The sequence below is a fragment of the Mytilus californianus genome, unplaced genomic scaffold (genome assembly GCF_021869535.1).
Source record: "Mytilus californianus isolate M0D057914Y unplaced genomic scaffold, xbMytCali1.0.p SCAF_3, whole genome shotgun sequence".
Taxonomy (NCBI): domain Eukaryota; kingdom Metazoa; phylum Mollusca; class Bivalvia; order Mytilida; family Mytilidae; genus Mytilus; species Mytilus californianus.
In genome coordinates this window covers 42,601,029-42,624,320 of record NW_026262679.1, presented here as the reverse complement: position 1 = coordinate 42,624,320, position 23,292 = coordinate 42,601,029, and the positions used below count along the sequence as shown (strand labels likewise).

Genomic DNA, 23,292 nt, shown 5'->3' with positions numbered 1-23,292 from the left:
TAAGTTTTTGTGTTTTGGTGTGTTTTCAGATGCTATAAGCAAACGATCAACTGTATGTGGTGTATGGAATGATTGTAAAGTATACATGTCTGTCTGTGTCCTCATTTTCATGGTTTATTGGTAAATGTTAAGTTTCTGTAGGACTTGATCATCTTTGACATACTATAAGCAATAAGTCAACAATATATGGTGTATGGAATGATTGTAAGGTGTCCATATCTGTCTGGCAGGGTTCATCTGACCTTGACCTAATTTTCATAGTTCATTGGTCAATGTTAAGTTATCCTGGTTCAGTCTGTTACTTAGATATAAGCAATATATAAACTATATTTGGTGTATGGAATGATTGTAAGGTAAGAATGTCTGTCTGGCAGGGTTTATCTGACCTTGACCTCTTTGATAATGTTTAGTTTATATGATACTTATAATAAAACCTTCATCTTTAAGACTTTAAATATAAAATAATAAAAACTTCATCTTTAAGACTTTAAATATAAAATCAAGTGTGGTTATTGAAGCAGACAACACATTTCAGCATGTGTACTCTTGTTTGCTATCATGAATACTTTTTCCATATATTTGAAAAGACAGATCATTTTAAAGTATTTTGACGGCAGATCTTTTTTTTTTGCTTAATTGCAGCAAACTTCTAGACACTCTTTTCCTGATAGATATTGTTAATCACTGCTTAGGCTTTTCATTGAAGCATTCATGGAGCATTTTCTGTGAATCTGTATAATAAAACATATATTTTTTTTTTACTTTTTGTGCTCATGAAACTATAAATAAGGACCACATTTGTCTGCACTATGTATCTATTTGATCTATGTTGATATTTATTATACCCTTGCTCCAAAGGAGAGGGGTCATACTGCTTTATAAATGTCTGTCCCTTTAAATGAATGTGATAGTGACATGTCTACAATGTAGGTTAGAAGGATTATAAAGCAACTGAAGAAGGCCAGTGGCTGAAAACATTTAAAAAAAATTGATTTATTACTACAATACTGTGGATTCATTTATTTTCGTGGGTATCAATTTTCGTGGATTGAGGAAATCTTGAATTTTTCGTGGATATTTGATTTCGTGGTTTTGCCAAAGTCTGCATATAACCTTATAGAAAATTTGTAATCCGTTGAACACTTAATTTAGTGGTTCTCATGTACCCACGAAATCCTCTAACATTAGTATCCAATGAATAATAATGAATCCACAGTAATGTAAAATGTGTTCCCTATTGGAATTTCTAAACAAGAATTGAATAACTTAGTCAAACCTCCATGGAATTTTACAAGACATGGACAGATTATCTTCTATAAATCAAGAGATAGCAACCTGAGCAAAATTTTTTTCTCTGTATATTACTGATAAATGTATTGAATTTTTGGCAGTCCCCATTAAACATTACACTTTTACTCTTACAGCGGAAATAGCAGGTGAGACACAGGGTTCCTTGGAAGCCTTTATAGATATTATTCATATATATTGATATGAATGTAGAACAACTGTACATGTATTGAGAACAGCATTGTACAAGTTTTAGCTTTGCCTAATATATAAAACTTAAGTGTGTTCTGCGCTATACTAATTTTCATTAATGGTATTGTTGTCTTTTTAAGTAGGAGTTAACTTTATTATTTGAAATTTTAGGTTATTATAAAGGTAAGGAAACTATACAAGGTAATTTTGTTTTCTCACATTAATACAATATAATTAAATTCTATATTCCAAGTATTTTTTTTTCAGTTACACATGTTCTTTTTGAATGAGGCCAGGAAAAATGTGTTTCTGGTTAAAACATGATAATTTGATAAGGTCTGTCAATTAACCTAAATATTAAAACCCTTGGTTAAAATTTAACCCTAGGTTATTTTTCGTATTTAATCCTGTGGTTAAATTTAACCCTTTGTTAAATCCTTGGTTAAATGGTTCAGATTTAATCTTGCTTCAGATCTCTGTTATGATTTTAACCAAGGAATATTTTTATCCAAAAGTACAATTCTGTTTATTACATGATTGGAAAGGTCACCAAAAGTTTGGTAAAATATACTCCTCGTTTTTAATGATCATTAGTAATAAAAAACTGATTATCTTGTTTTACAGACCTTCCCCCTTTTTGTCTCTCCTTGACGGAGTCAAAAAGCGAGACATAGGTATGCTGTTTCAGGCGCCGATGGCGGCGGCGTCAACAATGTATTAGTTTATGATTAGGTCTAGTTTATGGTGAACCACTAGTGGTAGGTCAATGATATTTGGTATGCAGTTGAATTAGCATTGGCAACTCTCATTACCATGGAGATTATTTGGCCCTGCCCTCTCAGTCATGGTTTATTGACTTTGAAACTTTTTTTAGTTTTCATGTATTAGTTTGTGATTAAGTCAGTTTATGGGGAACCACTAGTGGTAGGTCAATGATATTTGGTATGCAGTTGTATAAGCATTGGCATATCTCATTTCCATGGAGATTATTTGGCTCCGCCCCTTCAGTCATGGTCTATTGACTTGAAAATTTTGCTTAGTTTTCATGTATTAGTTTGTGATTAGATAGTTTATGGGGAACCACTAGTGGTAGGTCAATGATATTTGGTATGCTGTTCTATAAGCATTGGCATATCTCATTTCCATGGAGATTATTTGGCCCCGCCCCTTCAGTCATGGTATATTTACTTTAAAACTTTTGATTGGTTTACAAGTTAATGTTTTTGGTTTAGGTTTCTTTAAAGGGAACGACTTATGAAAAGTCAATGGTATTTGGTATGCACTTGTATTAGCATTGGCACATCTCATTTCCATGGAGATTGTTTAGCCCTGTACCTTTAGTCATGGTTCATTGACTTTGAATATTTGCATAACTTACATGTTAAGGTATTGTTATTTTAATTTCAACACTTGCATTATCAAAATAATAAATAGGTGAGACATATCTCTGTGTTAACAGTTTATTGCATCGAGGTTTAGTTCATATTTAAATAAATAATCAAATTAACATCTATTTTACCCTGTGTTATCTTTTATGTCAATAAACAAATTCATGTAGCAAAATTAGAAATAATTTGGTTATCTATAATCAAGTACAATTCGATAATTATAGCTTCTTTTCAAACAAAAGGTGCTCTATGTCACGTCCATGTTGTTGTTGTAATATTTAATGAACTTAGACAATGAAAAGTGTATTGTTTTTAACAAGTAATCATAATAGTATTTACTGACCTAAAAGTTTTTCTAGGACCTGAGAAATGTCCTGAAAATTATTTCCATTCTCTAACTTCAGTTTGCCTTGACCAAATGTTATGAAACTTATACACAATACTCAATATTACCACAAAACACAGTTCAAGATCAAATTTGGGTGGCATTACTTTCACCATTCTTGAGTTTATATACAGAAAAGTTAAGGTTTAAGATTTTTTTTTAAATGTTATTGTAGGGTCAAAAATAGTTTTGAAGTTATGATTTTTAAAATCAACATTATAAAAAAGGGTAAATTCAGTATTTTCAGTGTAAATAAACTGTGGACTTCTTTTTATATAAGGATACCAATATATGTTATTCACTCATACTTACTAGTTACTTTTGATTTTATAATGCAGATGTGTGATCTGACTCAAATAATATTTAACTACAAGCTTGGGAACTCTATTGTACATATATTTTAATCTTGCACTGTCAGCTTGCAATTACATTAGAATATATAACAACACACTGAGTTTTTCTAAACTTTTAGATAAGCTTCAAATATTGTTAGTTAGTGATTTAAAAGTACAATGTAATAGTTGTTTCATTACAAATCATGCATTAAACTTTGCTTTCTTCAGTTCATGTTACAATGGCAAGAAAGTTCCTCAAGTTAAAATGAAATATGATTGCTGTACGTAGATATAATTTATTTTCTGTCTGCGAAAATAATTTAAAAAAAATAATTGAACAGAGATATTTACTATTTACGAACTTTTTAATAATTTCATTACAAACAACAGGGGTAACATTTGTTTTGCATGAAACTAAATTTCAAAAGTTCTTTGCCTACTTTTATTAATTACCTATTTCTTGCCTTTACAGTTTGCTGTAAAAGACATATAACATATATAACACATTCTAAAATTCCTGATATACATTCTTTACTCTGTTTTATCTGACCTAGTATAAGTTTTCCTCAGAAACTCACAAATTTCTAAAATATCTTTTAACCGACTCCATTTAAAAACATCTTGTAACATATGTTAGAGTTACCACAAATTTTTCGAGCACCAATTAGACTCAGACTCTTAATGCTCTATGTTTGAAGGAAAAAAAGGTCTGTCACTAGTTTGATTTTTGTGTGTTATTTTATGGGTACAAGGACCAGTGACCAACACTTTTGAATTTTTTCACCAAATGTGAAAAACTTCCAATGAATCTGACCATTATTGTCATTTTCCTGTTGTGTAGCAAAAAGAGAAGAAATTTCAAATGAACTCAACACATTGACATTCTGCCTGTAAATACAGAGGCTCTTATTCCTTCTGTAAATCTGAAATTATCAAGAATTTATGTCACTTGAAATCAAAACTATATAATATATTGGAAAGGAGCAAATATTTTATTTTGAAAATAATAATAACAGTAAAGGTACCAATTTTAATGCACCAGATGTTCATTTCGACCACTAATGTCTCTTCAGTGATGCTTGAAGCCAAAATATTTGAATGTGCTAAACCTAAAAATAATTGTTAAAGAGCTGTCAGATAAAACTAAAAAGGACCAACAGTGAAGCCAATCCCAGCCAAGGGTTTGTTACACTTGTTTTAAAATTTCGAATGAAAGTACATTGTAATTCATAATCTAAAGCAAGCTGTTCCTACTTTGATTGTTATATACATTGATGACTAACTGGCGGTGCGAGAACCTCATGGGTAGTTAAGGTCCTTAAAAACCACCCTAGGAGTAGTAATGACTAATGAATTCTATCCCTGCACGGGAATCATGCATAGAAGCTTTTAAAAAACAGAAAGCTAAGGTAATTATTTACCTGTCTTGATAGAATTAAACAAAACACAAGTGTTTACGAATAAAAATATTTCTGAAGAAAACAGCTTGAATACCTCATTTATGCAACATGTCTGCTGCTGCATAGCACACCTCATGACGATAACTTCTCATTGGTGGTAATTGGTCCTTAATTAGGAAGCTACCATTTGATTTTTATGGGGGGGGGGCTAGGATGAAATTTGAAAAAAAGGCAGGACAGGAGTTTTGAGTAAAATAAAAGGCAGGATGAGCAACTTGGCAAAAAAAAAAGGCAGGATGACAATTCATGTAAAAAAAGTCAGGATAAACTAATTAAAAAAAGGCAGGACCGAATAGAGTGAAAAATAGAAAGGCAGGACAGAGATTACAACTAAAAAAAAAAAAGGCAGGACAACATTTTTCATCCTAGCCCCCCCCCCCCCCCCCCCATAAAAATCAATTGGTAGCTACCGTAGTGTGGATTTTGATGCCATGCTAAATGGGTAAAGTAAACCAACCAATGACCATACTCCAAAGTAACAGTTTCAGATCGACAGAAATTTGAATTTCTATAGATTTATGTCTTTTAACTGTAAAACTTCCTGGAAAGGGGACCAATTAAATAGTTGCTACCTTAAATAGAACAGATGGCACAAACTTTGTAGTGTCTGGTATGTCATTTTTTTCAGATGCAATGATGATGTGAATAGAAATTGTAGAGCTAATACATTGTATTTTGAAATTAAAAATGAATGGAATGATTTTTAAAAAGACAGTCTATGATGAAACTCAATACTTGATGGAGTTTTATTTAGCAACTGAAAATTTCCTAAAAATAATAATTTACTGAAATTATGCTTGATATAGGGAAGCAAGTAAAAATTTATATCAATGCGAATGTTTTATTCTAACTTTCAGAAATGGTAAAAGATGATGGTGTAAGGAGTTGCCTGCTGTTTGCGGCTTGTAGGGGAGGTAATCTTGAGATTGTAAAAATGTGGCTCAGTCCTTCCATGGATATCAACCATCCAAAGCTGTTTGTCAGTTCATTAGAAGATTGTGAAAATGGTACACCCCTGTATGCTGCTTGTTCAGGTTTGTCTTTTTGTTTTCTGTAAGATATAAGAAATAAGAGGATGTGGTAAATAAAAAAAAGGAGATGTGGTATGATTGCCAATGAGACAACTATCCAACAAAGTTCAAATGAAATGGATGTAAGCAATTATAGGCAACTGTACAGCCTTCAACAATAAGAAAATCCCATACCGTATGGTCGGCTATAAAAGGCCACAGCATGATTTCCGGTATGATTGTCAATGAGACAAGTCTCGACCAAAGACTAACTGACGTAGAAGTTTAACAACTATTAAGGTGACTGTACATCCTTTAACTATTTACTGTTATAGACTATTTAGGTACACACCCATTAAAGTGTTTCCTATCTTATGTCATAGAAAATAATTTGTATGATAATGAATTCAATTGTTTGCCAAAAAAAAAAACAATCAATTGTGTTAGTAATCAAGTAGAAAATTAAATTTTTTTCAATAGTTTATTATCATTTTAAGAGTTTTCAAAGTGTATTTTCAAAACAAAGAGGTTTCCATAAAGAAATTGAACGCCACATATGTTTTAACACATATTGTTTTTGTCCTGTCCATTAGTATGTATGTGCATCACAAACTTTATAATGTACTTTTTGTCTCGCCTGGCGTCAACAATTGTTAAGTTTTCTGCTTAAGTTAGTTTGATAGGAAATACTTGTGATAGATCATTGATATTTAATAGAAAGTTGCATAACTATCAGTACATTATCAATTTGACAACTATTTTGAGGCCCTGCCCCTTAGGACAGTGACTGAATTAGCAATTTTCAATGTTAAGTTTTCTGCTTAAGTTAGTTTGATAGGATCTACTTGTGATAGATCAATGATATTTTGTATGAAGTCTCATTACTATCAGTATACATTAGTTTGATGACTATTTTGAGGCCCTGCCCCCTAGGTCATGGTCCAGTGACTTTGAATTAATTAGCAATTTTCAATATAAAGTTTTCTGCTTAAGTTAGTTTGATAGGATCTACTTGTGATAGATCAATGATATTTTGTATGAAGTCACATTACTATCAGTATATATTAGTTTGACGTCTGTTTTGAGGCCCTGCCCCCTAGGACATGGTCCAGTGACTTTAGATAAATTAGCAATTTTCAATGTTAAGTTTATTGCTTAAGTTAGTTTGATAAGAACTACTTGTGATAGATCAATTATATTTTATGTAAAGTTGCATTACTATCAGTACACATCATTTTGACAACTAGTTTGAGGCCCTGCTCCCTAGGACATGGTCCAGTGACTTTGAATTTATTAGCAATTTTCAATGTTAAGTTTTCTGCTTAAGTTAGATTGATAGGAACTCCTTACAATAGACAAGGATATTTTCTATAAAGTTATATTACTGTCTTAACATCTCAGTTTGTCGCCCATTTTCAGGCCCTGCCCACTAGTTCATGGTCCAGCGACTGAATTAATAAGCAATGTTGCTGTCCATCAGATTGTCTTTTTCTGAATTTTATGCAGACAGGCGAGGCATATCTCTGTGTCAACAGTTTATTGTTTTAATCCTGATAAAGCTTGTAATGTACCTTTAAGTTTTTGTGGTCATTATTTGGTGACTAAGTTTATGTTGTATTTATTTTTAGGTGGTCATTATGATGTGGCTAAATTTTTATATGACATGGGAGCAAACCTGACAGACAAAATTTGTAGAGAATTCCCAGAGATAGCTGGCAGAATTCTGGAGTCTTGTATCAGTTTCAGGGACGAAGACTTCTGTGATGAGGATCAGGAGGCAGGGGTATGATGATGTCATTATAATAGACCATTTTCATATTACCGACTTTTGACGCTGGAGTATATAATTTTTCTACAGATTACCTACTCTGTGGTAGGACATTCTGGTACTTCGTCAATTAAGAGCGACTAAAAGGAGTAAAATCAACTTCCAATCGGTGCAATTTGGGGGGGGAAAGCTGTTTTCCAATGATTTTGTTGTGTATTGAAAACATAAAACAGTTAATTTTTTCCAAAATTGCACAGATTGTAAGCTTGATTTTACTACTTTTAGCTGCTCTTACTTAAGGGAGTACCAGAAGTTCCTACCACATTGTATGTAACCTGCCAAAAAATTGTATTTGAAAGAAATAGATGTGGAGTTTTAAATTTAAATCTGACTAATACCTCCATGTATTTGTCAGATACAGATCATTATCTTCAGATTAAATTGGGAGTCTGAGACAAAATGCAAGGCGAGACAATGTTTATGAGTAAGCTAGCAAGAAGCAGAAATACATCCAGAAATACAAGGACTAAATAAAATGTGATAAATGTTACTCATACACTATTTTGAATAGAAAACTAATTGTTCTATATAAAAGGATGAAATTTAAGGTATAGATAGACATTACTCTTTTTAAAATTATTTATTCTTTAACTTGAAGTGACCTCACTAACTATTGTCTCATTTATGAAACTGAAAGTAGAAATTTTTTTTTGAATCTGTTTCCATGTAAGTTTATTGTCTAATGTTAAATGAAATACTAGATGAATATTTACAAGGTACCAGAAGGGGTGAATATTTTTGAAAGCAAACTGTGGTTTTCTTTATTTTTCTTAAATGCTGTGAAATGCCAATTAAAAATTTTAATGAGTTCAAAGAGGTTTAAATTAATGCAGACATGTGATTTTCTTACATATGTATATGTCTAAATATGTGACAACTTTACGACAAACGTTCTCCATCAGATAACCTGTGGTTATACAGGGCTAACACCATAATTTATATATATAGTCAATTAAATGCTTGTTCAATTTGTTTAAGAAATACACATTGAACTAGGATGGGCTTCACTAGCGGATTTAGGGGGGTTTGGGGGGGGGGGTTCGGGAAACCCCCCTGCTTGAAAATCTAGAAATTTTTTTTGTGAGCAAAAAGCATACAGTCACTTAATCATTTCTTTTTTTTAATGTTATCTTTATTAAAAATTGTATATTCAGTGAGCACTTAATTGGGTGACACGTTGTCGCTACACTCCGTTAAATACACACATGTCATAATTACATCGGCCTTGGAGAAAATAATTTGAGGATCAAAGGATTTAATTTAGACCATCCAAGGCTGCTATCCTATATTTTATTACTTTGTTGGTTTAATAATTAAAACGAAGTTTTCTGATAGCTTGATTTGAAGAAAAATACATTCTCACTCTATAATATCCATAAGTTTTTTTTTATTATTTTTTTTAAATTCTGCAACTGCTGCGACACCTGCTGAATCTAAGGATATTGCAAACTTTATTTCCACATCTGTACCTAGTGCTGATATGTATAGCATTCTAATTGAAAACTGGCAACCACTTATCATAGTTTTTTTCCTTTTCCTAAACGAGAAATGTACGGGTTTAAAAGATGCTTCAAATATGCGTGGCTGCACTATTACCCATGGATTGTCTATTTAACTTCACCGACGTAATTTACTGCAAATTTTGCGTTTTGTCCGCTGCTGACCACAACCTCGGACATTTTCAGAATTCGGTAAAGGTAAATGGTGAATGTAAATTTCACGGAAACACAGAATACCACCAAACAGCCTTATTAAGAGAATTACAAGACTTTCAGCTCTTTCAAACTCTTAAAGACCTATTTGCGATCAACCATGACAAGCGAGAGACTCAATGGCCTTGCTTTAATGCATATTCATATCAGCACGGAATTGTCAAAAGTGCAGTGATCGATCAGTATGCTAGAGCCCATAACATCAGGATGAAATTATCAACAATAGACCTTTTAGGATAACTTTGTACATTCAATGTTTGCCAATTTTCAATTTTCATGTTTATTGAAGTATTTTTATCTGGAAATTAAATAATTAAACAAATCTAAAAATTCAATTTTGAGTAACCATATGACGGATGAACAAAAAGTGTGCCAATTATTGAAAAAAACATAAGGTTTTGTATAACAATTAAGAAAACTTCTATAATGTTCAAAAATGCTTCTCAAACCCCCCCGCGTTGAGCTCTGGATCCGCGCCTGGGCTTGATTTCTTGAAAGTAGTTAATTCTACATTGTGTATGATTTTATTTAAAGTAAAGCTAATTCTGTTCAAATTTTTTTGGGAAATATTTTTTCAATTTTTATAATATTATGAGAAAAAACTTATTGTCTACACACACCCATATTTGCAAGTAAAAGAAAATGTTGTAAAATTTAATTTTCATATTTTGATCACAAGACTTCCTTTTTGATAAAATGTAGATTATTTTATTCGTGTCAACAAGGTCAATGTCAAAATACATGTACTATGTACTTAACTTTTTATCTTTATATTATGTAATTTGTGATAAAAAAAGTAAAAACTTGGTTATTGGAAATCTGATAAATGCGTAAAATGATATGCAGTTTTTAAATGTATAAGGGATGTTTAAGTGGGAAATATAATCAGCATGAATATCATTAATATTCAAATTTCAAATTGAAAGTACCTATTTAAAATGAAATCATGTCATTAGTCTATGCGGAAAACATTTTTTCACAACTGTTATTATGGATCAGAAAAGGAGGGATTAGGAACATATATATTGACGGGACTTGACACTACCTAGTTATAGCCTATTTTATTGTCAGGTCATAGTTAATAAATGACACGATACGGAAACGGACCTGTGTAAAATACGTACTCGATATTATCTTAATAATTTCTAATAATATCAATAAAATGTCATTCAAACTAAGTAATAAGTGGTGCCAGTGTATCGAACCTGTAATCTGTCACTTCAAATTTGTCATAGTCACATTTCATTTCATCACAGAAGGGTACAGAATGCAAACGGGGTAATAAAAAAATGGCGCTGATGGCATTCCCAGTAACATTGAATTTCACAAACCGTTATAAAACACTTCACATCAAATAAATCACACTTATATTGGTCATTTTATATGACAAAATATATCTACTTTATGATAAAACTTATCAATTCATTGTATTTGTTGAAAGTTAGGAATTATGTGGTTAATTTATTGAGCAGTTCCGATAGTTTTTCAGACAGACACTACCAAAATCCATAAAGGAGTAGGTCCGGTAAGGGCCGATTTTGGCCTCAAACTTCAAGTTTATCTGATGAAAGATTTTGGACACTTTTTAAACACTTAAGTGTTTACTTTATTAGATTCAATTAGTTTATGTGAAAGATTTGGACTGATTTAGTCATGAAAGACGCTCAAATTCAAGCTTAAATATTAAAAATCTACCAAATATGCCATAATATGTCCCTTTTAAGATGGTTTTTGTCAAAAATGAAAGTGGCCGCATCCGTGTTCATCCTCAATCTTTATATATGTTATGTATTATCATCAAATGCAACTTACATTTAAATATTAAGAATGAACACAAATGCGGCCACTACCATTTAAGACGGAAACCGTCTAAAAATTCGCTCAAATGCTCAAATTGTGAAGATTTCAGTTATTTAGCATGACTTAACGATGCTAGTACCCGATACATGTGCATTGTATTGTCAAAAACATCCCATATTTATGTAACAGAAGTATTCTTCTTTCCAATAAATAGCTAAAGTTAACATTTTAACAATTTTGTAAAACTGCTATATTTTGGGGCCAAAAAGGGGTCTTAGTGGACCTACTCCTTTCACGAAGTCTCGTAAAGTTCAAGATTTTATCAATTTTAAACTGAAAAGCCTATCAGATTCTTTTCCCGTTAGATATACTGTTCCTAGGAGGGATATATTGGAGAAATTATTTTTTATTCTTTCCTCTCAGGAAAAATGATTTATAAAAAATCACTCCTAAGAAAATATAAGATTTAAATGTGACCCTCATATTCCTGTATGTATACAAAGCTTGAAAATTGAGAAACCTCATGCAATCTGGTCATTATTCAAAAGAAGAAATGCATGATTATTTTTATAGGCAAGGGGAATAACTCATGAACTGTTTAAAAAGCCATGTTTACTGGGGTTCTTTCTTGAGAGCTTTAGTATTGAAGCATAATTTATTGTTTTTCTTTATTTAAATCAAGAGAAGTATGAAAGTTAAAGAGTTGCAAGGTGTTGATTCTTGAAAGAGGAAATGTGCCATTTGGAAATTAAAAACAAACTATAATTGATAATTTGAAAATCATAACATAAGTTATCATCATATAGTAATGGAGAATACTAATTTCCAAATTTTCCATTGATATACCTTGCATATGACATTTCCATTCTTGATGGTAATTTGTCTTTTCTTAAAAATCTGGTATGTTATTCTCTGAAATTGACCATCAAAATACTCTTTTTACAAAAATTATATCGCTTCTAAATTATAGTAAATGAAATTGTCACCATTCACCAGACTGATGGACAAATTATATAATTATTGAGTATGGAAAACAAAGATCAACGGAGAAAAACAATCACCAAAGTACATATTATGAATGTAGAAATGTCTACATTGCTTTTATTTTTACTCATTTAGAGAGGCAGATTAAATTAAAAAATGTTCCTTTGAATAAATTTGTTCTTTTAAGCTGACCAGAATCTGAAACAAGAAAAACAGTATGAATAAAACTTAAAATTGTTAAATTTCAACTGCACAAAAATAAACAAATTTACAGGACTTGGAGGTTAAGATTAAGATTTTAAGTCTTGTAATTGAAAACAGTCCCACATTGCTAGAAAGTATTCTGTGTGATCCTTAATAACAAATTACAGAAGCATTTAAATTATCAAAATGAACAGACATGTTTTTATAAGTACCTGTGTAACAATTTTATCCTCCTTGTCTAGTTTACATGATATGTAAGCTAAATGCATTGAACGTCCTTGCAAAACAGGAAGTTAAGTTTCTTTTTATTCTGTGTAACATTTTTTTGATGTATGAAACACTTTCCAGAGACAAATGTTCACATGTTTATAATCCTCTTTTTATATGTTTCAGCACGTAGCCAAGTATAGACATCTAAGTCTAGGTGGTTTTAATTATGATTGGGTGGCTGGGGTACATAATACAATTGTTGAGCTGGACCTTAATGAGAACAACTTGTCAACATTGCCTCCAGAAATACCATGGTGCTTGCCTAACTTAGTTCATTTGAATCTTGCCCGTAACAAACTAGTCAAATTATCTTCACCTGAGGGTCAGATACTGTGTGATAGGTAGGTATATTAAGAAGTTTATAGACATACATAAGATTTAAAGTAAAGAAGGTACATTTGACCAAACTTAGCTTTTTACTGGCAAGTAATGAAAGGGCTTCATCTGTTGGTCTTGTTTCCTGTTGTTCGATTGCTGCTTCTTTGAGATATACTCAACATAAATATTCATCTGCAGCACAATCTTGATAGTTTCAGTAGAAAGGCTTATGTCATTTTAGATAACAATATATACACAGTTTCATCATCTGCCACCAAGAATTGACTTTCCAAAGGATGTTGAATATAGATTATCAAAGTATCTGTGGATTCAAATATTTTCGTGGGTACCAATTTTCGTGGATTGAGGAAAACTTACATTTTCATGGATATATAATTTCGTGGTTTTGCCCGTCTGCAAGACAATGGAAAATTTGTACTTTGTTGAACTTTTTAATTTGAGGTTCACCTGTACGCACGAAATCCCACGAAAATTGGTATCCAACGACTAATAATGAATCCACAGTATTGTTTATTGTCCTGCCTACAATGAAAGTTGTAGAATATAAGTACAAGTCATACTAATTCAGGGTAAGCAATGGTGACAGTATTCTTATGATTTGGTGTTAATAACTTAGTATGCGTTTTGTGGACTATAGCAGCCTTCAACAAAAAGTTGGTCACTTGTAACTTTATTTTAAGCTATGTTATTGTGCATATTTTGAAAAGGCTTTGTCCTATCACCATACATATTTTTTAAATGTTTTTACCAAATTTTAGTTTGAATGGACACCTCTCCAAATTGATCAACTGGTTAGCCCCTGACATAAGTGAAAGGATATTGTCCCCCGCAGGAACATAGAAATAACAGGCGTCGGTCTGTCCCTGCATCTGTCTGTCGGTTCTTGTTAGCCCTCTCACTTGTACAATTTTTGCTAAGATAAAAGAGATATGCCTCTTGGAAATACTTATTATATGGAAAATTTCATTGTTAGCACTGGCATGTGTACAATTCTTGTCAGATTTTTAAGAAACTTATATCATAGGTTTATATCAGCAATGTATTGGACAAGTTCGAAAATCAGTGCGAATCAATTATTTTTAAGAGTTATGCCTCTTGAAAATATTAATAATATGGAAAATTTCATTGTTTGCACTCTCATGTGTACAATTCTTGTCAGATTTTTATGAAACTTATATCAAAGTTTTATATCAGCAATGTTTTGGACAAGTCAGAAAATCAGTGCCGATAAAATATTTTTGAATGAGTTATGCCCCTTGGAAATATTAATTATATTGGAAACTGCATTGTATTTGCTCTCATGCCTTCATTTCCCCAACATATTTGTAAAAAGTTTTAAAGAACAAAAAAAAAATATTTAGTTTTAGTATTCTGTTAACCTTTCACTGAAGCAATGAGCTAAAATGTTTAACCAGTTGATGAGTTTGTAGGGGAAATTTCAACTGCAATTAGGTAAAATATTTTAGCAATATTTCAAAGGGAAAACCAAAGGTTTTATAAAAAATCTAATAACATTTAACAAAAAACAATTAGGCTGACAGAAACCAGCAATAACTACTGGATTACCAGCTTCTGGCTTGGTAAAGGCATACAATTAAAGAATGTAGTGTGGTTAAACATTCTTCCAGTCACTGAATGGTTCAACCCTCTCCCTAACCTGAGACAGTGGTGTAAGAGTAATATAAAACAAACTCCTAAAATCAGTTGAAAAGGGTATTACTCATTATTTTCATATATACTAAATATGAAAAATAGACTAACAAAGTAGTGATCTAAGGGCATTCCCAGTTACTGAAAGCTGGTTAAAGGCCAATTTTCAACCAATGGATAGCCCATGTTTTCAAAGGCTTCAAAATCAGTCAGTACACCTCTATTGAATTTAGGTGAAAGAAGCCATAAGCAGTCTGGGAAAAGTATGACCTTGTGCAATGCCAAAATATGTTGCATGTTGTTTTTTGTAACTCCTACATATATCAGTTCCTCATTTGAAGAGGAAATTTATCCACTTGAATTAAAAAAAAAATAACTTTAACCCTCTTGACATTACTATTGTCATTTCAAAGTTTACATCTGGTCTAATTTATTGACACAATTTTTTTCCCAGTCAGTTGTTACCTGTACATGTTGTATGAGAACTGAATTTATCGCTATTTGGTGTATTTTTCCTTTGATCTTTTTCTGTGATAATTTTTCATATCATTTTACTCGCTTGAGATAGAAAATTATAGCTAGAAACTAAGGGTGCATGTGCCGTTGTCAATGTAAACATCAACCAAGTCGTAGGCAATAGGGATAAACAGATTATCAATGGTCTTTCAAACTTGAGGATGTTTCTCGGCCACATCTCATCTCAGGGAGACAATTGTAGCTGAGAAACACCTTCAGGTTTGAAAAACCATCAATGATCTATAATCACAATTGTTTACAACCTGTTTTGGATATAGTTAAGTAAAGTAAACAACTGTACTTTGTTTCAGTAGCACCAATAAGGCCATTATGGTCGATGAAGATAGCTATTTTTAATGTTTAAAAATTATGAAGAAAACAATAATTCTGGACTAGTCTGTGCCAGTTTGTTGGCTAAGAACAACCTGAGCCTAGGTTAACTGCCCCAAAAACTTCCAACAGAGTAATGTGAGCTCAGTCATTGTGAATTTTCTCCTGGTTGAAAAAGACAATGAGCTTAGTTCTTAGGGTGGTACATAACACTACAGGGAGATAACTCTGTAAAAATCAGCTGAACGTTTTAATCACGTTCTATTGTTAAGGAAATATTAAGCTTCTCAATGATCAAAATTAGTGTTTGTCAAACTGCTATATATCCAATGAATTTTTTCCGATAAAGTATGTGGTTCAATTTTTTTGAAATTCTTATATTTTTGTCTAAGGGTCAAAGTAAATATTTTGTCAAAATTTTATGAAAATTAAACGAGCCAAATTAATTTTAGTCAAGGTGTTTGGTATCACCTGAAGGCAATATAAAAATAAGAAGATGTGGTATGATTGCCAATGAGACAACTCTCCATCAGACACCAAATGAGATAGAAGTAAGCAGATATAGGTCACTGTACGGTTTTCAAGAATTAGCAAAACCCATACCGCATAGCAAGCTATAAATGGCCCTGAAATGACAAATGTATTAACAAGAAAACTGACTAATGTACAAAATGATAAACGAAAAACAAATATGAACATGTTTGCGGGTGCCCAACCCTCCCCGTACCTGGAATAGTGGTGAAACAGCATATTCCATATACTTATCTTATTATATTTTCAGTTTATCGGAAATCCAGCTGGGAGATAACAAGTTAGAAGACATTTGCCACGAAGTATTTCAGTTACAATCTCTAGTCACTTTAAATCTTTCTAATAATAATCTGAAATATCTACTAAAGACACTTCATTCACAGTATCCAGTTGTTACTTCACAGACCACAGGTAAGGGATGTCTAGTGATAAGTTAAAATATCTAATAAATATGCTCCACCAATAATATCTAATAAATATGCTCTATCAATAATATCTAATAGATATGGTCCATCAATAGTATCTAATAGATATGCTCCACCAGTAGAGTTAATTATAAGAAAGGGATGTCGCTATTTATAAATTGAAATATCTAATTCTATTGATTCATTTTTATTCATTGGATACCAATTTTCGTGGATTTCGTTGGTTGAGAACTTGAGACTACCACAAATTTTAATGTTTAACGAAGTATGAACTTCCTGTATGCTTGTATGGAAACTTTGGCAAATCCATGAATTCAATGTTCCACAAAAATACAATTTTTTTCTTCAATCTACAAAAATGGTACCCACGAAAATAAATAAATTCACAGTGGTGTGAGATTTTTTTTTGCTCACACTGAAAATGACCATGGATGAGGAGATTCCAGAACAAAAAAAAAAAGAAGGAGACCTTGAAATTGTCATGTATACATGGGCTAATAATTATACTTACAGAATATAATTATATATTTGCTTTTCATACAAATGTGAGACTTAGCAATTTTTATACGACCGCAAAAAAATTTTTGTGGTCGTATATTGGTATGACGTTGGCGTCGTCCGGCGTCGTCCGAAGACACATTGGTTTTCGCACTCTAACTTTAGTTTAAGTGAATGGATCTCTATGAAATTTTACCACAAGGTTCAATACCACAAAAGGAAGGTTGGGATTGATTTTGGGGGTTATGGTACCAACAGTAAAGGAATTAGGGGCCAAAAAGGGGCCAAAAATAAGCATTTTTGTAACTTCCAGACATAACTTGTGTGTTAGTGTATGGATCTCTCTGACATTGTACCACAAGGTTCCATATCACAAAAGGAATGCTGGGATTGATTTTGGGGGTAATTGCCTCAAAATTTTAGGAATTAGGGGCCAAAAAAGGGGCAAAAAACAAGCATTTTTCTAGTTTCATAACAATAACTTGTGTGTAAGTGTATGGATCTTTCTGAAATTGTACTACAAGGTTCCATATCACAAAGGGAAAGCTGGAATTGAGTTTGGGGGTAATTGCCTTAAACGTTTAGGAATTGGGGACCAAAAAGGGGCCAAAAATAAGCATTTTTCTAGTTTCCAGACAATAACTTGTGTTCAAGTGTATGGATCTCTCTGAAATTGTACTGCAAGGTACCATACCACAAAGGGAAGGCTGGGATTGAGTTTGGGGGTGATGAATCATAAGGGGGTTCAAAAAATTTGGGGGGGGGGATTTTTTTTTTTTTCCTTTTTTTTTCTTTTAAAATTTTCCATTTTAAGTTGGTTATTTCTGATTTATATTTAAAAGCAAATAATAATGATATGGTAGGAGATACACACCAAACAGGATGTGTAAATTATTATATAATAAGTATTGTGCAATAGCAAGAAATTTTCAATTGCGCAGTAGTGCACAATAGCAAGAAATCTTCAATTGCACAGTATTGCGCAATAGCAAGAAATCTTCAATTGCACAGTATTGCGCAATAGCAAGAAATATCCAATAGCACAATATTGGGCAATAGCAAGAAATTGTCAATTGTACAGTATTGCGCAATAGCAAGAAATATTTAATTGCACAGTATTGTGCAAAAGAAGATACTTCGTATAAATTGCTTATTTCTTGACCAATTTCAATGGGGTTTTATTCTTGAATTCTTGGGTTTCTTTAATATGCTGAATCTAACCGTGTATTTAGTTTTTGGATTTTGGGCCCCGTTTTTAAATTGGTCCACATTGAGGTCCAAAGGGTCCAAAATTAAACTTGGTTTGATTTCATCAAAAATTGAATTATTGGGGTTCTTTGATATGCCGAATCTAACCATGTATTTAGATTCTTAATTTTTGGTTCTGTTTTCAAATTGGTCTACATTAAGGTCCAAAGGGTCCAAAATTAAACTTAGTTTGATTTTAACAAAAATTGAATTCTTAGGGTTCTTTGATATGCTGAATCTAAACATGTATTTAGATTTTTGATTATGGGCCCAGTTTTCAAGTTGGTCCAAATCGGGGTCCAAAATTAAACTTTGTTTGATTTCAACAAAAATTGAATATATGGGGTTCTTTGATATGTTGAATCTAACCATGTATTTAGATTTTTGATTTTTGGGCCACGTTATCAACTTTGTCCACATTGAGGTCAAAAGGGTCCAAAATTAAACTTTGTTTGATTTCATCAAAAATTGAATTCTTGGGGTTCTTTGATATGCTGAACTAACCATGTATTTAGATTTTGGATATTGGACCATAATAGGTGAATGTCCAATTTAAAATTTTTAAGTTCTTAGACCACATTCATTCTGTGTCAGAAACCTATGCTGTGTCAAATATTCAATCACAATCCAAATGCAAAGCTGTATCAAGCTTGAATGTTGTGTCCATACTTGCCCCAACTGTTCAGGGTTCGACCTCTGCGGTCGTATCAAGCTGCGCCCTGCGGAGCATTTTATTTTATTTTTCATTTTAGATAGTTCAAGTTTTGTTCAGTGTCCAAATTTGCACTACTTGAATGTATCCCAAAACAAGCTAGAAATGTTACCACACGAATATATCAGAAAATGTTCTGGATTATCTACTCTAGATGTTAGTCACAATAGACTGGTATCCTTTCCTAATGCTTGGGACTGTAATATGGTAAGTCACATCTTTACTTGGCGCCAGTATAAAACTTGGATGTATCTTCTTGATTGGCCTCATGAAGAAATACGCACACAAAAAAAATGTAGCCCACACACCTGATCTTTATTATCTTATTGGCTTACAATTCAGACAGTTGAATTATGTTTCATATTATTCTAAGGGTAAAAAAAATTGTTGAAGTTAACAAAATGGAAGATATTTAGACTATGAATAAAGAAATTGTAAGTTTTATACATAACTACTTATAAACTAAAATTATTATAAATTGCTGTGGATTCATTATTATTTGTTGGATACCAATTTTCATGGATTACGTGGGTATATATGAACCACAAATTCAAATGTTCAATGGAGTACAAATTTTCAATGCAGACATTAGTAAAACCATGAAATCAAATATCCACAAAAAAACCCCTATTTTTCCTTAACCCTTGAAAATTGGTACCCATGAAAAATAAATGAATCGACAGTAAAGTGTATTACAATTGATTTACAGGCTATGTTAAATCTTTCCCATAATGAGTTAGATAGATGTCCTGTCAGTTTGGAACAGTATTGGTGTGGCACATTGAGAACGTTACGGTTGAATAATAACAAACTGGAGGAAATCAACGAAAGTGTTGTCAAATTAGGTAATGCCAATTATATTTAAAGGAGAAGGAAACAAATTGTAATGATATTGTTACAGAATCTGAAACTTATAAAAAAAAGTAATCGAGTATCTCTCCCCATTAAAAGAATGTTAGAGGGCAATGAATTTGGTTTATTCAAATTAATGTTTTTAATCCCAGAAAGGAAGTATCACGGTCAAGATTAAAAAGATGAAAAACAAACAAAGGTCGACAATACACAATACAGAAAACTAAATTTAGTAACACAAACCCGACAAAAAAAGAGGGATGCTTTGGAAAGGTTATGGGTATGTAAAATTCAAACAATAGATGCCATTTGTATTTGCTACCCAGTGGAGTGAGATTTATATAAACTTTAGTGCAAATTCAGTTAAAATCGTGGTATACTATTTTTTCCATTTTAAATTCTGATAACCAAATTAAGCATCAAGGGTGGCACAGATCTTAGCTGAATCTTGTGGCTTAACATATATTTGAAATTCAATGTCAAACTAAACCAGACTGTCACTTGAACAATTTAAAGGTCTCTTCAATATTTAGATAAAAAAACTCACAAATGGTACTTCTTGAGTAGATAATTAGTAGACAAAAGAGAACAAATGATCTTAAGAGAAAGCAGTTATGAGTTTATAAGTGTGTTGTGTAAGTCAGATATTTTTTATCTTGTTTTACAGGTTGTTTAGTTGAGCTGTATGCTAACTACAATAAGATATCTAGACTTCCTGATCCAGATCATTGGGAGTGCTCACAACTTTATTTAATGGAATTATCACATAATTGTTTGGGACCAAAACCTACTAATAGGTAATAACTGTTCCATGGTGTTTTGAAGTTTTAGTGTTATTTAGAAGTAATACCTGAAAATTGGTAAAATGCAACCTTTACTCAACTATAGATGAGGAATAGCAATAAAAGAGTTGTTTCTGTAATATATTATTTTTGCCCATAAAATTTATTTATTTGAGTTGCTTATATTAGCAAATTACACTGGACCTTGTTATTAAGTCCATATTTTTTTTGGACCTCACTTATACTAGTTATAGACCATTCATGTTTGTTTCATTTTGTCTTCAGTCAAATTCAACTGCTATGATTAGTGGGACCATTTATCATATTCATTTACAAGATCTTAATTTAGATAGCCAATGCTGGTAGTAAAACAAGGCATTGCGTTCATTATAAAATGATTTCACAAAAAATGCATGCCTTTTTGGATATGGGATTTTATTCAGTCCATCTTTCTCATAGAAGCTTAGTATTCTAAAAAGTATTTGTTTTCTAGTATGTTTTATGAGTAAGTATGTTATTTTTCAGTTTGAAACACTTTCTGTTTAATGAGTAAGTCACACAGTTCTATCTTAATTATCTAAGACCAGAATAAAAGTTCTCAGGTCAAAACAATGTTATTATGTGCTTAATAAAAATGCATCTGTTTTACACATAGTTGTCAAGCTTTACATTTATGCACTGTTGTTAAATAATCATAATATCAGTTTATCAGTAACCATAGAAACCATCCACTTAGTGGTTACATAAAGAACATTTGTTTCAGTGATAATGAATGGTACTTCATTTAGTGTTTTTTTAATGATTTCTATCATTTTGTTTGAATGTTGTATGATATCCCTGTATTTCTAAAAGTTTGAATTTGACTTTAAAAATTACAATAAGGTATGATATATTTTGCAGTTATTGTATGAAGATTTTAAATGTTTAAAATAAAAATGAGGAGATGTGGTATAATCGCCAATGAGACAACTATCCACCAGAGTTAAAATGAAGTAGTAGTAAGCAATTATAGGTCAATGTGTGGGCTTCAATAAAACCCAATATTGTATAGCCTGCTATAAAAGGCTCCGACATGAAAAATATGAGACAATTCAAACCAGAAAACTAACAGCCTAATTTATAACAAAAAAAATTATTGTAAAACAAATATGACAGACATGAACCATCAACAACCACTGTACTACCAGATCCAGACTTTGGACAGGCACATACAGAATGTGGCAGGGTTAAACATGTTTGTAAGTGCTCAACCCTCCCCTTAACCTGGGACAGTACTTTAACAGCACAACATAAGAAAAAACTGTAAAAATCAGTTGCAATTGGCTTTTAATACTTGTAATGTCTCCTCTTTAAAAAAGTTATTTTGTTTCTTCTCCTTCATCTGGTTTTTCTCCTGGTTCTTCTGGTTCTTGGTTTTTTTGTCTGGACCAAAACTATTTTACCTCTTGACATAGACCCATGATATGTAATATGAAGTAGTATTACCACAGGATCCATAGCATAATGTGATCTTGACCGTCGACCTTTGGGTCAAATAATTCATCTTTTGTGGAAATTTTCTTGTATGTCATTACTTTTTTATCCATTGAAGTAGCATTTTAGTTTTACCATGTGTGTTTGCATTATCTAAAGACAATGTCCTGCATCCATTGACCTCAGACCTAGAATGTTGACCTCAGGGTAAAATATTTGATTTTTTAGGACATATTAGTGACCAAAACCGTATATATTCTCAATAAGCATGACAAGACTCTTGCAGTGCAATACATTTTAGGTTTCCATACTGACTGGGAGACATATGTTCACTAAAACACTTTTTACGTGTTAATGTTCAATCAATATTTGGTTACATGAAAAATAAAAACTACCTAAGGTTTCTTTAAAGTGGATTATAAAGCTGAGACTATATATTCGTATCTAGATTTTTTTTTAAAATAACCATTTATATTCTTCTTGCTCATCATTGCAACAAACTGGTACTGCATACAAAGGAATATCTTATAACTATTTAACTGAAGAGACTTTTAGTCCTTACTCATCATTGCAACACACTGGTACTGCATACAAAGGAATACCTTATAACTATTTAACTGAAGAGACTTTCAGATTTGAAGGAAATTCCTTCATGAAAAAAGGCTTTTTCTTCAAATGAATGAAAACATTTTCACAAATGTGTAATCATGAATACATTGTTTATCATTATAATACATGATTAAAAAACTACCTATGTACAACAGTACTTATTTTATTTAGCTTGACAATTGTGTTAAACTTTGCAAAAGCTTATCGCTATGGCAATGTTGATTTTAGCATTTTTGGGAATGATAAATACTTGACTTCAAAGTACAAAATCATTGTTCAGATTCTAATTTGGTATTATTGAAATTTTAACAGGAAAATTTTGAGATATTTTATTGAAAAAGTAACTTTATGCTAGTAAACTTGACCTGCATAAAAAGCATAAACTGTTTGCAGCTAATACAATCTTTAGAAAAGAATGACCTGAGAACAATAACAAAGACATGCATGACTTTTTACTGATTCATTATCTGTT

At 31.8% G+C, this 23,292-nt stretch overlaps 1 protein-coding gene across 4 annotated transcripts in view; it reads left to right on the top strand.

Annotated features, from left to right (window-relative positions):
- LOC127734601 (leucine-rich repeat serine/threonine-protein kinase 1-like) overlaps positions 1-23,292 on the top strand; it is a 107,557-nt gene that overhangs the window by 55,135 nt on the left and 29,130 nt on the right. For 2 of the 4 annotated variants that reach the window (XM_052244554.1, XM_052244552.1), the window contains exons 4-11: positions 5,905-6,081; positions 7,686-7,840; positions 12,979-13,196; positions 16,472-16,632; positions 19,145-19,311; positions 19,814-19,949; positions 20,624-20,753; positions 21,264-21,287. In XM_052244554.1, coding sequence (XP_052100514.1) covers positions 5,905-6,081; positions 7,686-7,840; positions 12,979-13,196; positions 16,472-16,632; positions 19,145-19,311; positions 19,814-19,949; positions 20,624-20,753; positions 21,264-21,287 — 1,168 coding nt within the window. Of the gene's footprint in view, positions 1-5,904; positions 6,082-7,685; positions 7,841-12,978; positions 13,197-16,471; positions 16,633-17,346; positions 19,312-19,813; positions 19,950-20,623; positions 20,754-21,263; positions 21,288-23,292 lie in introns of all 4 variants that reach the window. The other 2 variants (XM_052244553.1, XM_052244555.1) reach the window with 2 other exon arrangements.